A 19911-nucleotide genomic window follows, 5' to 3' on the forward strand; every position below is an offset into this window, starting at 1 on the left:
GGCTCAAGTCATTCTCCAGCCTCAGACTCCCTAGCAGCTAGGACTACAGGTGCAAGTCACCACACCTGGCTAATTTTTGCATTTTTTTTGTAGAGACGTTGCCATGTTGCCCAGGCTGGTCTCAAACTCCTGAGCTCAAAGTGATCCACCCACCAAAGTGCTGGGATTACAGGCATGAGCCACGGCGCCCAGCTGATGCTGTCTTCTAACAGCCCTCATTCAAATCTTCTACGCTGTGTTCCTGTTTGTTGTCTCAGAGAAGGTTGTCAGGAGTTCTCCTGATACTGAACTATGATTCCTCACAAAGGCAGAGTCGACAGGGTGCCTGGATTTCTCACCATCTCTTCTCCTTTTACCCTTGGTCTATGCAGAAAAGGACAAGTACACAGGGTGTGAATGTAAAGGTGCTTTGCCTCTCATCAATCGATTTGCTTTATGAACCAGATAGATTCTGTCTCCTTTTTTCTGTAGCCAAATGATCAAATATGTCATTGTCTCCTGAATATAAGCAGAAAATCTTGCATTTCATCATTCCATCACCCTTGGAGTCATCAAAGGCCTCCTGCCTTTCACAGCACAGATTTTATTTTGTCTTGAAATTCTTCCACAGACTACTGACATTAGGCTAATAGTTCTCTGGCTGAGGTGGGTCTATATCGCCCCTCCACAGCTCCCGAATAGTTTTTCTCAGCCAGCAGCTCTATCAGCACTCCCCAACAGCCGGTGTCCCCGGAAGACAGCAGAGCGCAGAAGTGTGGGGCACTGAGCGGCAGGGAGCTCAGCCCCACCACAAACTGGCTGGTGAGTTTAGGCAAGTCATTTAATCTCTCCAAGCTCCTCTCACATCTGTATAGCAAAAGTAATAATAATGCCTGTCTTTTAGAGTTGTTTCATCAACTCATGTGTAGACACTGCTTAGCTAGTGCCTGACAAACAGGAAATGCTAAACTAACATTAGCTACTGTGACTCAGCTAGATTTTTCTTCCTCTTTTCTCACTTCATCAACAAAGGCCCGGTTTCCTAGAAGCAAAATGTCCTCTTCCCATTTCTCCACTTAAAGTTGAGCCCTGAGTTTGCAAATCAGCCCCACCTTTGGCTGCCATCAAATCAGGAAGCCTTTCTTTTGCAGACTATAAAGAACAGTAAAAGCAGAGCTGCCCTGAGTAAAAAGGGGCTACAAAAAACAAAATGGAAACAAATACACACTTACAATAGCAGGAGACATAAAAAAAATCTTGGGAAACAATCTGTGTCTTTGTCCTTAGAGAAAAACTTTACAAAAGATCTTAGAGCTGTTACTGGAAGCTCTGTCTTTACAGTAATCCAGAACCTGTTTCCACCTGAAGTCCATACTGCACATTGAAAGGTTCCTGGGCAGGAACTCAGCCACGGCTTTCGTGTTTTCCCAAATCATCTCCACCAGCTCACCTAGCACCCTTTCAATTAAATTATTGCACTTGGTATATTTTCCACCAGAACTGAAGAAAGTTATCCCGATTGGGTCTAATGATGTCCCAGCTTGCAAAGCTCTTTCCTTCCTTCCTGGGAAAAGCAGGGCTGACAGATTGAGAACACCAGGTCCTCCGCTTTGTCCCTGAGCAGCCAAGCACAGCAGCCGCTGGTCAATGCTGCCACCATCTGGCCGTTTTTAGCATTCGTTGTCACTGAATTTTCATTCTGCAGTGTAATAACATGAGGGGTGGCTGAAGGGTGGAGATGACAGCGAACTGATATTTTCTTCCAACAAAACAGATGCACATTGCACTGCCTTGTAGTACATGCAGGCCAAAAAGTGAAGGACACTCACTTTGGGAAATCATAAGGAAAAGAAGAGTTTTGCTGAACTCTGAAAGAAAATGACCACACAGTATTGGATGACTGGGGGACCCTTTTGAATATGTGCATGATGATTCCTCCTTTTGATACTTTAATGTATGTTTGCACTTAATAAAGCCAACATGTGTTAAAAGAAATGTGCTTAAAATTAGCCCAAAAGAAATCAAGATAAAAGTCAGAATATGACCTTTTCTTGAAATAATATAGAATCCACACTGAGGGTACACTGTGTGCTTACTCATGAGAGACTATGAAATATGACTAGGCTGAGGATGAATGAGGAAAGGGGCTTAGGATGAGAGATTGTCCATATCGATTAAAGGAAAATAATACTTCTTTCTTTGCATTAGCTGTGGTGAGTCAGGGCATGGGGATGCCTACCATTTTGGATGTCTTTTCGTCTAGAGAAGCCAATAGAACAAGAAGTAAGCATGAAGTGGATGGCTGGAGTCAATTTAACGTCAGGCCTTTTGGAAATAATTAAAATGTTTAAAGGTGGACTTGCAGATCCAGCCAAGTTCACCAAAGTCAGGAGCCAGATAGATAGGGACCATAGGTCACACCTTAAGGAGCCATAATGAGGGTACCTGAGCCTCAGGAGATCAGTTCATGTGCTTGTTAATATTTCAGCAGGGTGACAGCCACTGGGAGTTGAATAGGTGTCAACGTGGCCAAGGAAGTGAGAAAATACAAATTTATCACATGACCAAGGACAGGTTATTTCTCATTTACAAACATGAAGGTTTGAGATCATTCTTGAGTTAGCTGAATTTTATTGCAGCCAAGAGATCTGAAAATGGAATCAGACCATCTGACAGCTGTAACTATGAGACATCCTCTGAATTGTGCAAGCCAGTAACAAAGAGACTACACCTGCACTGCCCAACGCAGCAGCCATTGGCCACATGTGGTGATCCAGCACTCAAATATAGCTCATCCAAATTGGATGTGCTGCTGCGAGTATAAAATGTAGGCTAGATTTTGAAGACTGTACAAATAGAACATAAAATATCTTAATGTTTATAAATTAACACATATTGAAATGATACTATTTTAGATAAATAAAATATATTATAAATTAATTTCACTTGCTTTTTACTTTTTTAAAAGTACCTTCTAGAAAATTCAAAATTGTACAAATGTGGCTTGCATTAAAGTTATCTTGAACAATAGTCTATATTACTATAATGTTACAGCTATAAGAACCTTAGAGATCTCAATGCATTTCTTTGTAGATTAAGAAAGTCTCAAAAGAGGTTAAGGAACCTGCCAAAGGTTACTTCCAAGTGCATTATTGGGGAACGTACCCCTCTGCTTCCTCGGGTTTTCTTGTTTGTTTGTTTTGTTTTGTTTGTTTGTTTTTGAGACAGAATCTTATTGTGTCACCCAGGCTGGAGTGCAGTAGTGCAATCTTGGCTCACTGCAACCTCCACCTCCTGGGTTCAAGTGATTCTCCCACCTCAACCTCCCAAGCAGCTGGGATTACAGGCATGCACCACCATGCCCAACTAATTTTAGTATTTTTAATAGAGATGGTGTTTCACCAGGTTGGCCAAGCTGGTCTCAAACTCCTGACCTCAAGTGATGTGCTCACCTCAGCCTCCCAAAGTGCTGGGATTATAGGCGTGAATCACCACACCTGGCCTTTCATGTAGTTTTTAAATAACATACAATTAAAGTAGCTAATATTGAAGCCTAAGAACTTTTTTCCAAAGTAGTGAAAACTTTCTATACCTTAAATAATACTTTCTATATCTTAAATAATACTCTTTATTTAAACTAATTTGATTATGGGGTAATACAGCCTCATCCTAGTCAGTCAAAAATATTTCTGATTTCTCCCTGAGCTTTGTCACTTTACTGGCAGCATTCTGCCAGCTTCTACAGTGATAGATGTGCTCACTGACTAAAGGCTAAATACCTTATGTCAAATATATACCTGAATTCAGAATTATACTCCGCTTGCCTAAAGCCAGCAGTTTTCGTCATGAATTCCTCAGGCCGTTTCCTCTATATAAACTCTGCCTTCAATCACAATTAAAAGTTTCATTTTCTAAACTCACAAAACAAAAAAATATCAATCACATACCATGATAAACATTTCATATACCCCAAGTTTTTCACAAAACATCTTATTCTAACAAGGTAAACTAAACTTGGGTTTACAGAAGGTACAAGATGAGCAAAGTCTGGATTCTGAGTATTTTAACTACAGATGTTACCACTGACAAAAATAATTAGTTTAAATGCACTAACTCTAGGGTAAACGTACCACTTTTATTTTAGGCATGCTGAATGCAAGTGGCCATGGGGCACCCAAGTGTAAATGACTAGTACATTTGTGAATTACATCACACGAGGTAAAAACAGAAGTTAAAATATAGATAATGTCCCTAAGAGGAAAAAGTACCTACCACATTAAAAAAATTAGTTACCCTTATGGAATACTCATAAATTATGGTATCATTAATGAAGAGTTGCTTGAAAAGACTGGATATGAAAAGTAGAGGTAGGTAGTCTACATGTCAGGAGGCTGACAATGGCATCAGAGAGATCACAGACATTCGAAACTGTAATGGGATCTGGCCATTAGGGATTAAGATGGTACCAACATTCACTTACTCATTATTCTGGGTTTTGCCCCAAATACTCATTGAAACTGCTTTCTTGAAACTTCATATGCAATGGTAACTTTTCAGTCTCTCCTTAAAAGTGTTAACTACTGCCTCTTTCTTGAAACTCCTTTTCTGGTTTGTTTACTTGCCAGAACAGACTGGTGGTTGTCCTATTCTTCTATTTTTTCATTTATTTTCCTTTTGGACTTTGGCTCAGACCCCATAATTACAGGTTTCACAAGTGTGTGGAATTGGCTGTCTTTCCTCTTTATCCTTTATTCACTGGAATCCCATACTTTCAAATATTCATCTAATTGCAGAGAATATCTCAATACTACATGACCTAGCACAGTGTTTCCTCCACATATCTGCTGAGTAAAGAAGGAAGACAGGCAGGCACATGGCTCACACCTGTAATCTCAGCACTCTGGGAGGCCAAGGCGGATGGATCACAAGGTCAGGAGATCAAGACCATCCTGGCTAATATGGTGAAACCTCGTCTCTACTAAAAATACAAAAATTAGCCCAGTGTGGTAGCACATGCCTACCGTCCCAGCTACTCGGGAGGCTGAGGCAAGAGAATTGCTTGAACCTGTTAGGCAGAGGTTGCAGTGAGCTGAGATCGTGCCACTGCACTCCAGCCTGGGTGACAGAGCCAGACTCCGTCTCAAAAAAAAAAAAAAAAAAAAAAGAAAGAAAGAAAAGAAAAGAATAAAAAAAGAAAAGGAAGAGGAAAGGAGACAGAATGAGGGAGGGAGAGGTAGAATGGGAGGTTCCATGGAGAAGGGGAGGCCTGGGAGGTGGAGCATCCAAGGCAACAAAGAAGTCCAAGATCTGGGGATGTTATGCATAGCTTATGTGAATTTGAGTTAAGAAAGAGGAAGGATGACATCCTCAACTTACCTATTTTTGTCACTGAGGTTTAGAAAAGGAGAAAAGATGTGAGTGACATCTGAAGTCATATGAGAAGGCAAGTGGATGCTAAAATAAGGAAGATAACTATGGGTATGGTAAAGAATCACAATGAGTTTACCCTTTCATTAAAGACAACTAAGCTGGGGGATGCCTGAGTTGGAAAGAACACAGTATATCCATCCTCAGAGGGTTCATTTGGATGTAATTCTCACTAAAGAAAGTTGGGAAATTTTGCCCTAGCACATCCCTTAAATATATCTCCCTAGAACAATAAAGTCAATTGAAAATTGGTATTGTGTGGGAAAAAAATTCCATGGCCAAATAATTTTGAAAACCGTTGGATTTTAAAAAGTTAAATAGGTTTGGCTTCTTTGCTGTAAGACATTATAATGAATTTTATAAACTAATATTGTGTAATATAAACCTTGAAGAAAGATAAAGACTATTTGTCCCAACTGAACATTGTTTTTACTCTCCACAGAGTATCTGAAAGACCAATAAAAATCACAGTTCTATTTCATTGTTTTTGCATTTATTGGTATACAATGTGTATCCAACCCTACATTAAGTGCTTATGTGCTAAGAGAGATAGTATTTGAAGATTTTGTTGCTACCTTTGAAAATAAAACATTCTAATTAGGGAAATTACAGAAAAGCTAAAGATAGTTCATAATACAGTCGTAGATCCTATGAGATCAGATTCCAAATCCAGAAGAAAAAGAACCAGACAACACAATCTAAATGTCATGATTCTCAATTCTTTACTTTGTTAAATATATCACTATAAGTAGAGGCCAAATGAAGAAAACAGACGATGCATAATAAACAGGAGAAAATATATCCATGATATTAACCTTCAGCCCAATTCCACATTTTTTTCATAAATGAATACAAACATATAGTCAGATAGAAGGAATAAGTTCTAATGTTCAATGGCAGAGTAGCGTGAGTACAATCAGCAACAATGTATTATATATTTCAAGGTAGCTAGAAAAGAGAACTTGAAATGTTCCCAACACATAGAAATGATAATCTAGGTAATGGATACCTCCAAACCTTGACATTATACATATAATGTCATATAACAAAATATCACATGTTATGCATACAACAAAATATCACACATAGTCCATACACATGTAAAATATATCAACAAAAAAGAATATAAACAGGACCAATGAATAATCTTTAAGGCAAAACAACAGTCAATATTCTGAGTTTTAGTCCCACTAGTAAAAAAATGTAATAATTCAATTGTGTCCACGTATTTCTCCCTACTGTGACCAAATTATTAAGAGTAAATGGTCACGCCTGTAATCCCAGCACTTTGCGAGGCCAAGGCGGGCAAATCACGAGGTCAGGACATCGAGACCATCCTGGCTAACACGGTGAAACCCATGCTCTACTAAACAATTAGCCAGGCGTGGTGGCAGGCACCTGCAGTCCCAACTACTCGGGAGGCTGAGGCATAAGAATGGCGTGAACCCAGGAGGTGGAGCTTGCAGTGAGCCGAGATCACACTACTGCACTCCAGCTTGGGCGACAGAGTGAGACTCTGTCTCGGGGAAAAAAAAGGGAACAGGTCAGCTTATATTTTAAAAGGAATTTATCTATAAGCTTCATTTTAATGATTTGACCACATCCCTACTTCATGGCACAGGAAAGAATACAGCACAGTTGAGGGAGTGAAGCACACATTAGAACGATCAAGTATGTATTCATAAGGACAACAACAAAGTCCTTTGTTACTCTTAGGGGCTATGATTCACATGAGAGATCTATGTGTGTTAGGGGATCGGAAAGACTGGGCAATGAATAAAAGAAGTGGCACAAGAAAACAATAAGAAAGACAGAATTGGCAGAGAACTGGATTCTCTTTCAGGGACCTACCGTTCCATCCCCACCACAGGCCAGAATTCGCAGATTTGGTACTTTCCTATACAATTCAAGCCTGTAGAGGAAATAGAAGAAAAAGTAAACAAAAGAACATTTCACTGGCTAGAGCAGAGAGAAAGCAGAGGACAACATGGGTAGGGGCGGTGTCCACTGGAGAAATGTATGATCGTGAGGATGACAATGCTATCATAGGTCCCAAGTAACCACAGGAGGAATGACTCCCGCAAGTGGAACAGGTGTAGGCATCAGACATTATTTTTGAATGAATAATTCAATGTTAGAATTTAAGGGATTTTAGGATGTCCTAGTTTTATTTCCCATAACTTCTATTACATGTCAACATTATTTTTCTCATTAGTTTTGACTTCTTTCTCTTTTCCCATCATTTCCTCTTCTCCTTTCCCCAAGAAAATCCTCATTAATTGATAATCAGTAGTCCTTATATATCCCCTCTTTAAATTTATTAGCTTTCCCTGGATGTATTTACTTTTTCTAACTTACACTTTCTACTCTTAATCCTAAGAAATCTTTTTTCAGTGAGATGGGGAGGCTTCCCCATTATCATTACTATCACATCTACGATTCCATCTAGCCTGTCTCTCAGCTGAGTCACTTACACACCACTTTTACCTCCAACCCGAAGTGGGAAGATTGACTGATTTTTCTTTATCTCAAACTTCCCTGCTTGAAATAAGATCATTTTGTCTTTCCTCTTGGTTCTCAGGAAAATGCAGTGACACTGCTCCTGCTAAATCTTTTGCTTAGGTGAAGCTGCGAGAGGTTGTAATTGAGAAAATATCACCTATTTAAATCACAAAATACGGGTTTCTTCTGAAAATATTTCCTGTCCTACCATGTTCTTTTTTTTGTTTTTTTTTTTTTTTTTTTTTTTTTTTTTTTTTGAGATGGAGTCTCGCTCTGTCGCCCAGGCTGGAGTGCAGTGGCCGGATCTCAGCTCACTGCAAGCTCCGCCTCCTGGGTTTACGCCATTCTCCTGCCTCAGCCTCCTGAGTAGCTGGGACTACAGGCGCCCGCCACCTCGCCCGGCTAGTTTTTTGTATTTTTTAGTAGAGACGGGGTTTCACCATGTTAGCCAGGATGGTCTCCATCTCCTGACCTCGTGATCCACCCGCCTCGGCCTCCCAAAGTGCTGGGATTACAGGCTTGAGCCACCGTGCCCGGCCCCTACCATGTTCTTTATGGTGACCTCTGAAGTGTCTCTCTAGGGTCTAACTAAAGTGATAAAATCTTAAGAAAATAAGCTCCTAAAATGGCACATCCCAGGATAGCAGATTTGCCTTAGCACAATAAAGTATAGAAAATAAATATATGGTGTGTGTGTGTGTGTGTGTATTATAGGGACAGAGAGAGAAGAATCTTGCAGCAAACTAAACTGGCAAAGAAATTTATACATTAAGAAAATAACAAATTAATTTTAATATTTCCTAATCTCCTACATGCTTAAAGTAAGTAATTTATCCATTTTATACAATAATACTATTTATCTAGAAATCACCTATTCCTCTGACATTGTTACTTATTAAAAAATAAATGGTATCCTTGTGTTCTAACATTTATCGGATAACATCTGAACTATCCTAGTACATGAATTTAAAACAGGAAGACAGAGAACAGCAGAAGTGTCCTTGGTCTTTTCCACTGTGTGCCTCTCCACCAAAGGGGAGAAACAGGATATGGGTCACCTACAATCTAGAGTTTGTTTTAAACACTTCTAACAAAAGCAGGGAATGAGATTTCTGAGACGCTCAGAAAGGGGATTGAGCAGGAATTAATAAGTCTTCCCCACACTTGTGCAGAGTCCTCAGGTATAATCAATTGATTCTGTCTCTCGTACACACACACTCTTTTCAGTTCAAATGTTCGTAAACAAATATGGCTCCACCCTCCACAGACATACATTTACACTCCCACTAATGTGCATCTCCAAAGTTGTACATGAAGAAATAGAAAAACAATGGGTCCTTTCTCAATTCAGATTTGTGGAGAACAGTCTACAGTTACACACATGTAAGTAACAAACACACTAGACGTATCCTGAGTTAATAGCTGAGAAGATATGTTTTGAAGGGAACTAAGCCAAGAAAGAGTAGGAGAGAACTTTAGATGAAGTTTTAAAGGAAGGAGATACAGGTGAGAAAGTAGATGACAGACGGTCAGGAAATACCTCACAAGGTAATCAGATAATGAAGCAGAAAGTGCTCACTTGCCTAAAATACGTATGGACCATGGAGAATATTTCCAGACTTACGCATCTTTTGGCCCTTCCTGAGAAAGATCAAAGACTTGCCGTGGATTCAGGTACCACATGAACATCTGCAGGACTTTGGTTCCCTGTAAAAAATAAATACACAAAAAGGCAATAATAGGAAGAAATTTCCCACTGCTCATTTAAAATATCAATCCTTTTATTTAAAATAATACACGGGGAATGGTGGCTCATCCCTGTAATCCCAGCACCTTGGAAGACTGAGGCAGGTGGATCGCTTGAGCCCGGGAGTTGGAGACCAGCCTGGGAAACATGACAAAAATCCTGTCTCTACAAAAAATACAAAAATAAGCCAGGTGTGGTGACGCATGCCTTTAGTCCCAGCTGAGGAGGTGGAGTGTGCTGTGAGCCGAGATCGCACCATTGCACTCCAGCCTGAGTGATAGGAGTGAAACCCTGTCTCAAAAAATAAAAATGAGTGAGTGAATGAATGATGAATAAGTAAATAAAATAATATCTAATTATAAGCAGTACAGAAGTGTAGTTAAAATCACCAGCTTTGGTCATGGATATACGTAGGTTGAATGTCAGGATAGATGTTTATCTAACCTACGTAACTCTGGGCGAGTTTCTTAACTTCATTTAGCTCAACCCACCTTTTCTTTAACACAGAGACAAGAATACCCAGTTTGCAGACTTGTTGCAAGGATTAAAAGCCATAATTTTTGAGAAGTACATTACAGTGTTTAAAATGCAGTAAGCCCTTAATGAATAATATTTATTTTACTATCATTAATGTATGACAATCCATACAGAAAAGTTATTAGTGAACCTATGTAATTTGACATTAATTTTCACTTTATTGTGCAAATTATTGTCTGTATAATATAAAATATGGGCAGCATTAGCTAAGTATGAATATAATTGTATTTATGTATTTCTTTTATTTTATTTTTTTTGAGACGGAGTCTTGCTCTGTCGCCCAGGCTGGAGTGCAGTGGCGTGATCTCGGCTCACTGCAAGCTTCACCTCCCGTGTTCACACCATTCTCCTGCCTCAGCCTCCCGAGTAACTGGGACTACAGCCACCCGCCACCACACCTGGCCTTTTTTTTAATTTTATTTTTTTATTTTTAGGAGACATGAGGTTTCACCGTGTTAGCCAGGATGGTCTCAATCTCCTGACCTCGTGATCCACCCGTCTCGGCCTCCCAAAGTGCTGGGATTACAGGCTTGAGCCACCGCGCCCAGCCAATATAATTTTATAGAAATACTGTTTTCTAACTGAAGCAAAAGTATCCCAGGCTCCCAGTTATTTTATATATATATAACTTCCTTAGTAAGATCACAGCTTACTTTGACATTTTCAATCTCCATGGCTATACCGGTTTGTTTAAGCCAAACACTTCTCTCTCACATGAACATTTTTGGGGCGTTTTAAGTAACTGTGACATTTATAGAGATCATCATTATAGCAGACATAAGGTCACTTTAGAGATCATTTTTAAAGTGCATTGAGCAAACAAGAAATTCAAGAAGAATCTTTTTATCAAGCAATACCAAAAGAGCTTTAAAAATGAGCAGGATGCCCCATTTTATCACCCATAGCAAATAATATTTGAGCAGTTGAGCCGAGTGTATTGCTCATAATATTGTTGTTTTAGTAGATATCATAATTGCTCTTTCTTAAAATATTCCTAGGTTTGTTTAACTAATAAACTGCATTTAAGAGTCATCCTAGTATAGTAGACATAGTACAAGATTTCAGGTCAAACTAACTTCAGTGTTCTGAGTAATCATGAGCATTTATAATCCTGCAAAAATGCAGTATATAAAATAGAAAGGATGTCCACTTTCCAGGGTGAATATGAGAATTAAATCAATCAGTAACAGTCACGTATCTAGCAGAGTATGTGGCACAAAACAGACCTTGGTTAATGTTAATCCTTTTCTTTTTTGCAGCCTGTTAATCTATTCATTAAATTACACTTGGGAATGTGAGCTGTAAACTGTAGCTTATAATTATCACATTGTTTCTCCTGTTGTTACATAGGCCAATGCAGGTCTTTGTTGCATGTACCAGCCAAACCTGTAATTTGAAAGTTCTGCCTTATCATGTGCTTGCTATAATTTTAGGAATCACACTCTATCTAATAATTACAACGAATCCTTCAGTTTCACCAAATGACATATTTTGCTTCCTATCAAATTCAAGCAGATTTAGATCTATATACACACTAAATACTGGATCATTTTCCCTCTTCTCATGCTGAGCCTTGCTATGAAGTATGTTTGGGATTATCTTGAATAATCTTTTATGTTTAATAGGTAACACAGGAGTTATTTTAATGACCAACTAATTTATAAAACATTTCCAACTGACTTGCTAGAAAATTCTTTGTTCAGGCCGGGTGCAGTGGCTCACACCTGTAATCCCAGCACTGTGGGAGGCCAAGGCGGGCGGATCACGAGGTCAGGAGATTGAGACCATCCTGCCTAACACGGTGAAACCCCGTCTCTACTAAAAATACAAAAAAATTAGCTGGGCGTGGTAGTGGGCACCTGTAGTCCCAGCTACTCGGGAGGCTGAGGCAGGAGAATGGCAAGACCAGGAGGCAGAGCTTGCAGTGAGCCGAGATCACGCCACTTCACTTCAGCCTGGGCGACAGAGAGAGACTCCGTCTCAAAAAAAAAAAAAAAAAGAAAAGAAAAGAAAATTTTGTGTTCAGTTTTAGATTCCTAGAGTAGTTTGAATTGGTGATGTTAATTACTCCTTTCCACCTTTGCCATAGGAGGGTGCACATCTCAGTTTCAGCCTATCATGCAAACATTACTAGGTAATTAACATCTTCCCAAAAATAAAAATAAAAGGCATTGAGAGATTGTTTTCCTTAACTTGAATTTCTCTAAAAGGTCTGAGTGGCCGCAGAGGTGCCATTTCTATTGCAATCTATTGAAATAACATCCTTGCAATCGTGTAGAGATAATTTGCATAGCCAGACATGGCTACCCTGTTGAAGTTGACATTCAGGCATGATATGACTACATCTTTTAAAAAGTAATCTTCTTTCCAAAATATGGTATTTATGACCAAAAATGTCTAAAAGAAAGCATTGAAAAAATGCTCCACCTAGTGGGTAGAGAAACAAAGATCTAACTCACACATTTAAACGAATTCTATTAACTCTGCTGTTACCTCTAGGTTAAGTCACTTTAAAGCTTTAATAGAAGTAATTTATTAAATGTAACTGAATGGTTAGACAAATATTAATTCACCAGAAGAGTAATTGGTTTCTTCCTCAATAGTAGGATTAAATCTGCTCATTTAGACACCTGTCACTCACTAACAAGTCTCCAACACTCTCATAGTTATCACATGAATGCCAAACACAAAAACTGCAACTTTTGTGCAAGAGTCTAATTTTCTCTAAATGAAAAAAAAAAAAAAAACAGCTTATATGCCAATCCCAATCCATTCATACTGTTGTAGATATACCTCACTGACCACAGAACTTTTTTAGATATTATAAGAATGGGTATTCCTAAGGAGTGAAAAGAACATTATTTTTCCAAGCAGCAGGTACTGGCGAGGGAGTGCAACAGGAGAATACAAATTCCCAAAAAGTGGCTGGATTTAACAAGAGTCATTCATTCACCTACTATGTGACAGGCACAGTTTTAGGTAAGAGAATACAGAGAAATACACAGATGAACAAGACAGAGATGATCTTGATCTCAGAAGGAAGTTCTGTGCATTATTTATAAAGGAAAACATAATGACAGTTGTTGGGGGTGTGGAGAAGCAATCAAGAATTGATCCGTTCAAACAGCACATCAATCTTCATCACAGCACCATAACTCTAGTGTAGGCTGAAACTCTGCTATGTTACTAAGTCTTGGTTTATATCATGCAGGCATTGTCTACATTACAGAAAGAACAACTGCCCAGACAATAAGAAAGGCCTGAGAAAAATACATTAATGAGAGGAAGGGCTTAAGAAATAATTATTTCAAACTGCTTCAAACAATCCAAACAGAATGCCTCATTTATTAAATAATACGTATTGGGTCCCTACTCTGTCCATGTGTACCATCGGGATCTCAGAATCTACTGGAAGGAGAGCAATACAAAATAAATTAATTCACTAAAGATGAGAACTTCTCTGATACAGATGTCTGCTGAGGATGAGTGCCCACAGGAAACACTCTTAGCCCAAGTTGAGAGATTAGAAGGCATTGTAAGTAAAATATCTGAAATGTGTCTTGAAAAATGAGTAGAGTTAACTCTTTCTTTCCACCCCAAATAGATGAAGAAGTTTCAGAGCTTGGGATTTATAGAAAACAAGGAGTCATTGAAAAGTCTTAATTAAGAGATTCAGACCACCTTTTTTTTTTTTTTTTTTTTTTTCAAACTGACTTTTTTTTATGCATCACTCTGGCTACAGACTAAGGAGCCAGACCTATCACAGGGGCTAGTTTGGGTCTTAGCTGCCCAGTTCTCCCACCAATATTATGATTTCAGAAATAGGACTTTCCATAGATTCATTATTTGGTTGTTTTAATTCCATCTGTTGAGGCTGGCTGGACAAGAAGATCTTGAGGTTAGATTTTGACAAGTGTCCTCATCTATTGACTGCCCTCTGCCCTCTTCCCTGCCTACTCTAAACCTTAGGAGGCTAAACTTTTATCTAAACATAATTATCCTTGAATTATCACTCGGTTGCAAAGTTTCCAGTACTGCAGAAAAGTAACTACTTCATTAAAGTTGTTTGTCCAATTATTTAGAAACAGTTTTGGGACTAAAATTTCTCATCTGAAGTTATTTACTCTTTCTGTCTTCCTCTTCTCCCCACCTTGATGTGACTGGCCCCCAACTTAGGAGGGGTGACCCCAGTCTGAGAAAGCCTATTCCCAGATGGTGGTGTAAACTCAGCTGGCATGAGTCTGTCCACAGACTGGATACCTCTTCCCTGATCACCCTACTGATAAAGACCTGGGGCCTTTAATCCAAGGATCCAACTCCTGCCATACCTCTACCCTAGGATTCCACATCGAACAGCGTGCAAAGCCAGGGTCTGGATCCCTCGGCTCTGAGGGATGATCAGCTAGAATCATCCTAGAGGTCAGAACGTTGCTTTACCCTGAAGTTAAAGTCTAGGTCACTGGAAGAGAAAGTCATGAGAGAACGTGAGGGAGAGACAGTGTGAAAGCAGGAAACACTGAGAAATATCACGGGATTCTATAAACCTCAGAAATATGCTAATGAGCCAAGGACCTCAAAGATAAATCTAAGTTTTGACATTAAGGCAAACAGAAGTGTAAGGGAGGGGGCCTATTTCTCTAGTACTCGAAAGTTTCCACACAGAGGAGGGGACTGCATCGGAGTAAACTTTATCTTCCACTTACTACCTCTTTCCACAGAAGGAGGTATTCAAAGTTGACATTCTTGGCTGGGCACAGTGCTGTAATCCCAGCACTTTGGGAGGCCGAGGCAGGTGGATCACCTGAGGTCAGGCATTCCAGACCAGTCTGGCCAACATAGTGAAACCCCGTCTCTACTAAAAATACAGAAATTAGCCTGGTGTGGTAGCACATGCCTATAATCCCAGCTACTTGGGAGGCTGAGGCAAGAGAATTGCTTGAACCCGGGAGGTGGAGGTTGCAGTGAGCTGAGTTCGTGCCACTGTACTCCAGCCTGGGTGACAGAGCAAGACTCCGTATCAAAAAAAAAAAAAAAGAGTTGAAATTTTGGTCCCTGATTCCTCAAATAATTCAAATCCCAATAATACAATAGCAGCAGTGTTACCAAGCTCTACAGCTTTGCAAAACAACCAGTGTCATCCCTACCTTAAGAGTGTTGGAAAAACAAAGAGACAACTACTGCAAAGTTTAAAAGAAGAGATTTAACAACCTAGGTGTTCATCAACAGAAGAATGGATAAAGAAAATGTGATACATATACGTAATGAAATACTATTTGACCATAAAAAAGAATGAAATCCTGTCATTTGCAGCAACAAAGATAGAACTGGAGTTCATTATGTTAAGCGAAATAAACCTGGCACAGAAAGATAAAAATTGGCGTGCTCTCACTCATATGTAGAGGAGCTAAAAACGTGGATCTGACAGAGGTAGAGAGTAGAATGATACTTACCAGAGGCTGGGAAGGGTGTGGTGGGGGCGGGGAATGACCAGAGGTTGGATAGTGAGTACAAACATACAATTACATAGAAGAAATAGGTTCTAGTGTTTGCACAGTGGGGAGACTATACTAAACTACAGTATATCGTACCTTTCAAAATAACTAGAAGATTTGAAATATTTCAAACACAAAGAAATGACAAATGTTTGAGGTGATAGGTGTGCTAAATACCCATTATACATGCCATAAATGTATCAAAATAGCCTATGTACTCCATAAGTATGTACAAAAAAAAGTATCAATTTAGAAAAAAATTAAAGAGTTTTAAAATATGGAATTTCTTAAAAGAAAGACATAGAAGCAGTCCTTACATATGTTCATCCCAATACATTCCTTCAAAATGTTTTCCTTACACAAGTAAAATATTATATAAAGAAAAAAAGCTATTTTTCTTGCCAGTAGGTGGCAATATTGCCCAGTAATTTACTTAAAAAAACAGAAGACTAAGCAAGTTAAAAATGAAAAAAAAAAAAAAAAAGTCTAAAGCCTAAGTTTCAAAGAGGGAAAGAGACAGGCATGCTTTATAGCCAAAAGCAGGTGAATAGAATAAGTAAATTACGAAAAGGCAAAACTCAGGATTTAACAAAAAATATCTATTTTTCTATTGATCACAGTAAGCTCCTGCTAACCAGAGTACGGTTCTCTGAGCAGCAGTATCAGCACCTGTGAGCTTGTTACGAATGCAGCATCTTACGGCCCACCCCGACTTACTGAAGCAGAATCTGCATTGTAACACGATTCCTAACCGAGTCACATGCACATTAAATTCCACCATATTACTCCTCTGTTCAAAAGCCAAAAGGTTTTTTAACCTAAAACATTTTAAACAGCAAAAAAACTAGTTTCCATTGCATAAATCCATAGTCTTCAATATGAAGTATCCTGTTTCTTGGAGACATGATTCCATAGGATCATTCTGATCTTTATCTAATCACATTTCCAAAAACCTAATATGCATGCACCACTCATCATATTGTCCTCAAAATGAATAATCGGCATCATGACATCTGTTCTTCTACTCCTATTATACAATTAATTAACTATGTGCTGTGTTCTAGCAATCACAGATTCAATGGTGGACCTGTATCCCAACAGTGAAGATGCACATAGAGCAGTTATGTTGCAGTTCATATCATGCAAATGTGTACCAAGAGCTATCGAGGCATAGTGGACAGGATGATTGATCTCCAGAAATGGTTCAGAAAGGTGCCACTGAGCCTTGAAGGATGAACAAGAATTTGCCAAACAGGAATCTGCCACAGTAAAGAGCAGGAAAAGGACAGTCCTTCCAGTCTTCTCTCCTCTGCATAACTAAGTAGTGTCCATCTTTGATTTCAGCCATGTCCATGACACCATTTCCTTATCGCTCCCAAGTCACTGCTTACCTCTGAAATACCATAGCACTGCAGTCTGAGCCACTCAATTTAGAAGTCACATGCAGTTAATGTTGCTTAAATTATTTTCCATTTGTTCCTTTCGTGTCATTAACAAACAAGATGTCTTTAGAAAAGTTCATTTTAAGCTTCCTTGACCTCTCTTTTATATTTAGTGAAATAGGAAGTAATATTAGACAATCTCTAAAGTCCCCATTACTAATAATTTATACATAGACTGGAATAGGAACAGGCTACGTCTTAACTGGATCATCAGCTTCTTAAAGAAATAGATAACGTACAAGCTTCTGTGTGCCCTAGGGAAGAGAGCTTAAAATGATTTAATAAATGCATCTTATATGTGGACTGTCATGACAAAATATATTTGAAACTCATTAATATGTGGTGCTCAGGTGGCCAAAATCATGGAACCAATTACATTTCCATGTTTCATGGTTCCCAACTGCATCTCTAACCTTTGATAGGACATAGGGATACTAGCCCAAGAGAGTGGGTATGGTTCAGGGAAAATTAAACCTCATTTCAAGGAAACCCATGTCTAGGTCCTCCTCTAATGATGTCTTAGAATTGCCATCATTACTCCACGAAGATCTCTCAGCAACTCAAAAATGCAGGTCTTGAAAGCAAATGGTTTCTTTGCTTACACAAACTTCTTTTCCTTGTTCTCCAAAATGTTAATACACATTTTTATCATAAGTTTTTGAGAATTTTGAAGAAAGAGATGAAAGGATGAATAATATTTCATCTAAATCATAAGCTCCCATAAGAGAGGTTTTATTGTAATTAATACATTCCAGACAATGCCCATTGTCTTTAGTAATAAGAACATCATCTTGGACCATTAGGTCAAGTCAATTCTAATTATACAACTTACCTTCCTTATATGGGATGACTAAAGGGTTTCAAATCTCCAGTTGTTTATTGTAAAACTTGAAGGAATCTTGTCTCAAAATGTAAAATATATACTTCATGGATAAAGAAAATATTTTCTCATCCAAACTCAGACGAAAATAACAGAAAATTAAAGCCCATAGAAGAATATTAATAAAGAAGCCTCAGAGAGTGGGAGGAGAATTGGATGAAGAGACAAAGACCAGGATTCAAGAACAAATTCTGTCCTTTAAAGAGCAGTGTGACTTTAGGCATGCCTTTAGTCACATTTCTTTATTTCTAAGTCAATTTCTTTATTCTCAAAAGAGATAACTATCTGTACTATTGGATTTGGGCTAGGACCAAGTGAAACCTTAAGAAGTTGATAACTTCTATAATGTTGGTGGTATTTGGTAGTGATTATCATGACTCACAAATCATCCTTTGTTCTTCTCTGAGGATAGGGACGAAAGTAGTTGTATCTAAATTGCAACAGAAAGAAATAAAAAGAAGTTGATAAAGGACCTCCTAACTACAAGAATTGAGGAATCCTGAAACATATGAACTAAGAGAAATTCTGGAATATCCTTTCTTGAAAATCTGTAAGGAAAAAGTCAGTAGTTAGGTTTCGTAAGTGCCTCTGTTATAGTCTTATATGGAAGCAGACAGACAAATTATAGAACATCTAGGTTTTACCCAGCCCTGTAAAGTGTAAAGCTATCAGAGAAACAATAACCTTGTTCCTGAGAAACTGGTGTCTTCCAAAGCTTGGGATCCTAGTGGTACTATTTTAATTGGCCATGAGAGTTGTGTCTTCAAGAACTTATCAAAACTTCTCAGTTAAAAATCATGAAAAATTACTCACCTGGTTGCCTCCACTCTTGGGATTCACAAATACAAGCAAGGGTTTCATGAGAGGAGAAGAGATGGGTTTTATCACAAAAGGACGACCTTTGTTTTCCTGCTGAAAGAAGCAATCAGCACTGTTAGGATACACATCCATGGCTTGAAAGGCAACCCCAAGGCAAGGGAGGTGGAAAAACCCTACATTTTGTTTCCCAGGGCTGACTCTTAACACAACTTCCATGTAAGACTTGGAAGAAAGTATCTCAAGTTATCATTTGCTCCAGAGAATTAAGCCAGGCTTTTTATTTTACTCTGTAAACTCCAAATATTCCAGAAATATTAGCTTTGATCTTCATCATCATCATCCTGGGGATAACATTTCCAGGCAAGTGCAGAGGTTAGTTTTGAGTGTTTGTTTTTTTAAAAAGAACAGAAAGAATTCTCTTGTGGTTAGAGTGCAGTGAGGAGAAAGCAGTGGTAGAAGATAGATCAGAAAAATCAACTTAGATCTAATCTCATAGGGCAGAGTAGGTTATGGAAAGAAAGTGAAAATTCCTCAGAATAAAACTGTGAAACACCTACTTCCATCCCTCTTTTACTGGCTTTTCTTTTAAAGCTTGTTCTCTTCTTCTTCCGATTTGAAGCCTTCAGTGAGTTCTGTAGGGAGAGAGAGAAAAATGCCTGAGCCCAGAGGCAACCAGCCCAGGAGCTTTCCCATGCAGAACCAAGTAGAAAATGGCGGCAGCGCATGCTGTTCCACTGCATGCTTCTCATGCTTTCACACTTCCAAGCCACTGTTCATGGGTAAGCCACAGACAGAAATCAGTTGAGTGCTTCAGAGTAAGCGACTGACTCTCTACCACATGGAGAGGCAGGGAGTAAGAACCCCAGAGGCTCTCATGGACTCACATAACAACACATGTTATACCTGCCAACCCTCCCAGTAAAAATGGAAGAATCCCAAATTCTCTGAGGGGCTCCAGTCTCCCGCCCAACCAGGTTCGTCTCCCGCCCAACCAAGTTCAAGTTCATCTCCTGGTATGGAGATCACCTATGTGGAAATGTAAAAAAGGAGGCCATTTTTCATGTTTTTCTTTTTCTTTTTTTTTTG

General features: G+C 38.9%; 1 protein-coding gene across 1 annotated transcript in view; it reads right to left on the minus strand.

Annotated features, from left to right (window-relative positions):
- DGKI (diacylglycerol kinase iota) overlaps positions 1 to 19911 on the minus strand; it is a 455866-nt gene that overhangs the window by 197047 nt on the left and 238908 nt on the right. The window contains 4 exon segments of the mRNA XM_026456362.1: positions 7258 to 7318; positions 9533 to 9615; positions 18820 to 18918; positions 19383 to 19457. Coding sequence (XP_026312147.1) covers positions 7258 to 7318; positions 9533 to 9615; positions 18820 to 18918; positions 19383 to 19457 — 318 coding nt within the window.

Source organism: Piliocolobus tephrosceles, chromosome 8, assembly GCF_002776525.5.
Source record: "Piliocolobus tephrosceles isolate RC106 chromosome 8, ASM277652v3, whole genome shotgun sequence".
NCBI classification, from domain to species: Eukaryota; Metazoa; Chordata; class Mammalia; order Primates; family Cercopithecidae; genus Piliocolobus; species Piliocolobus tephrosceles.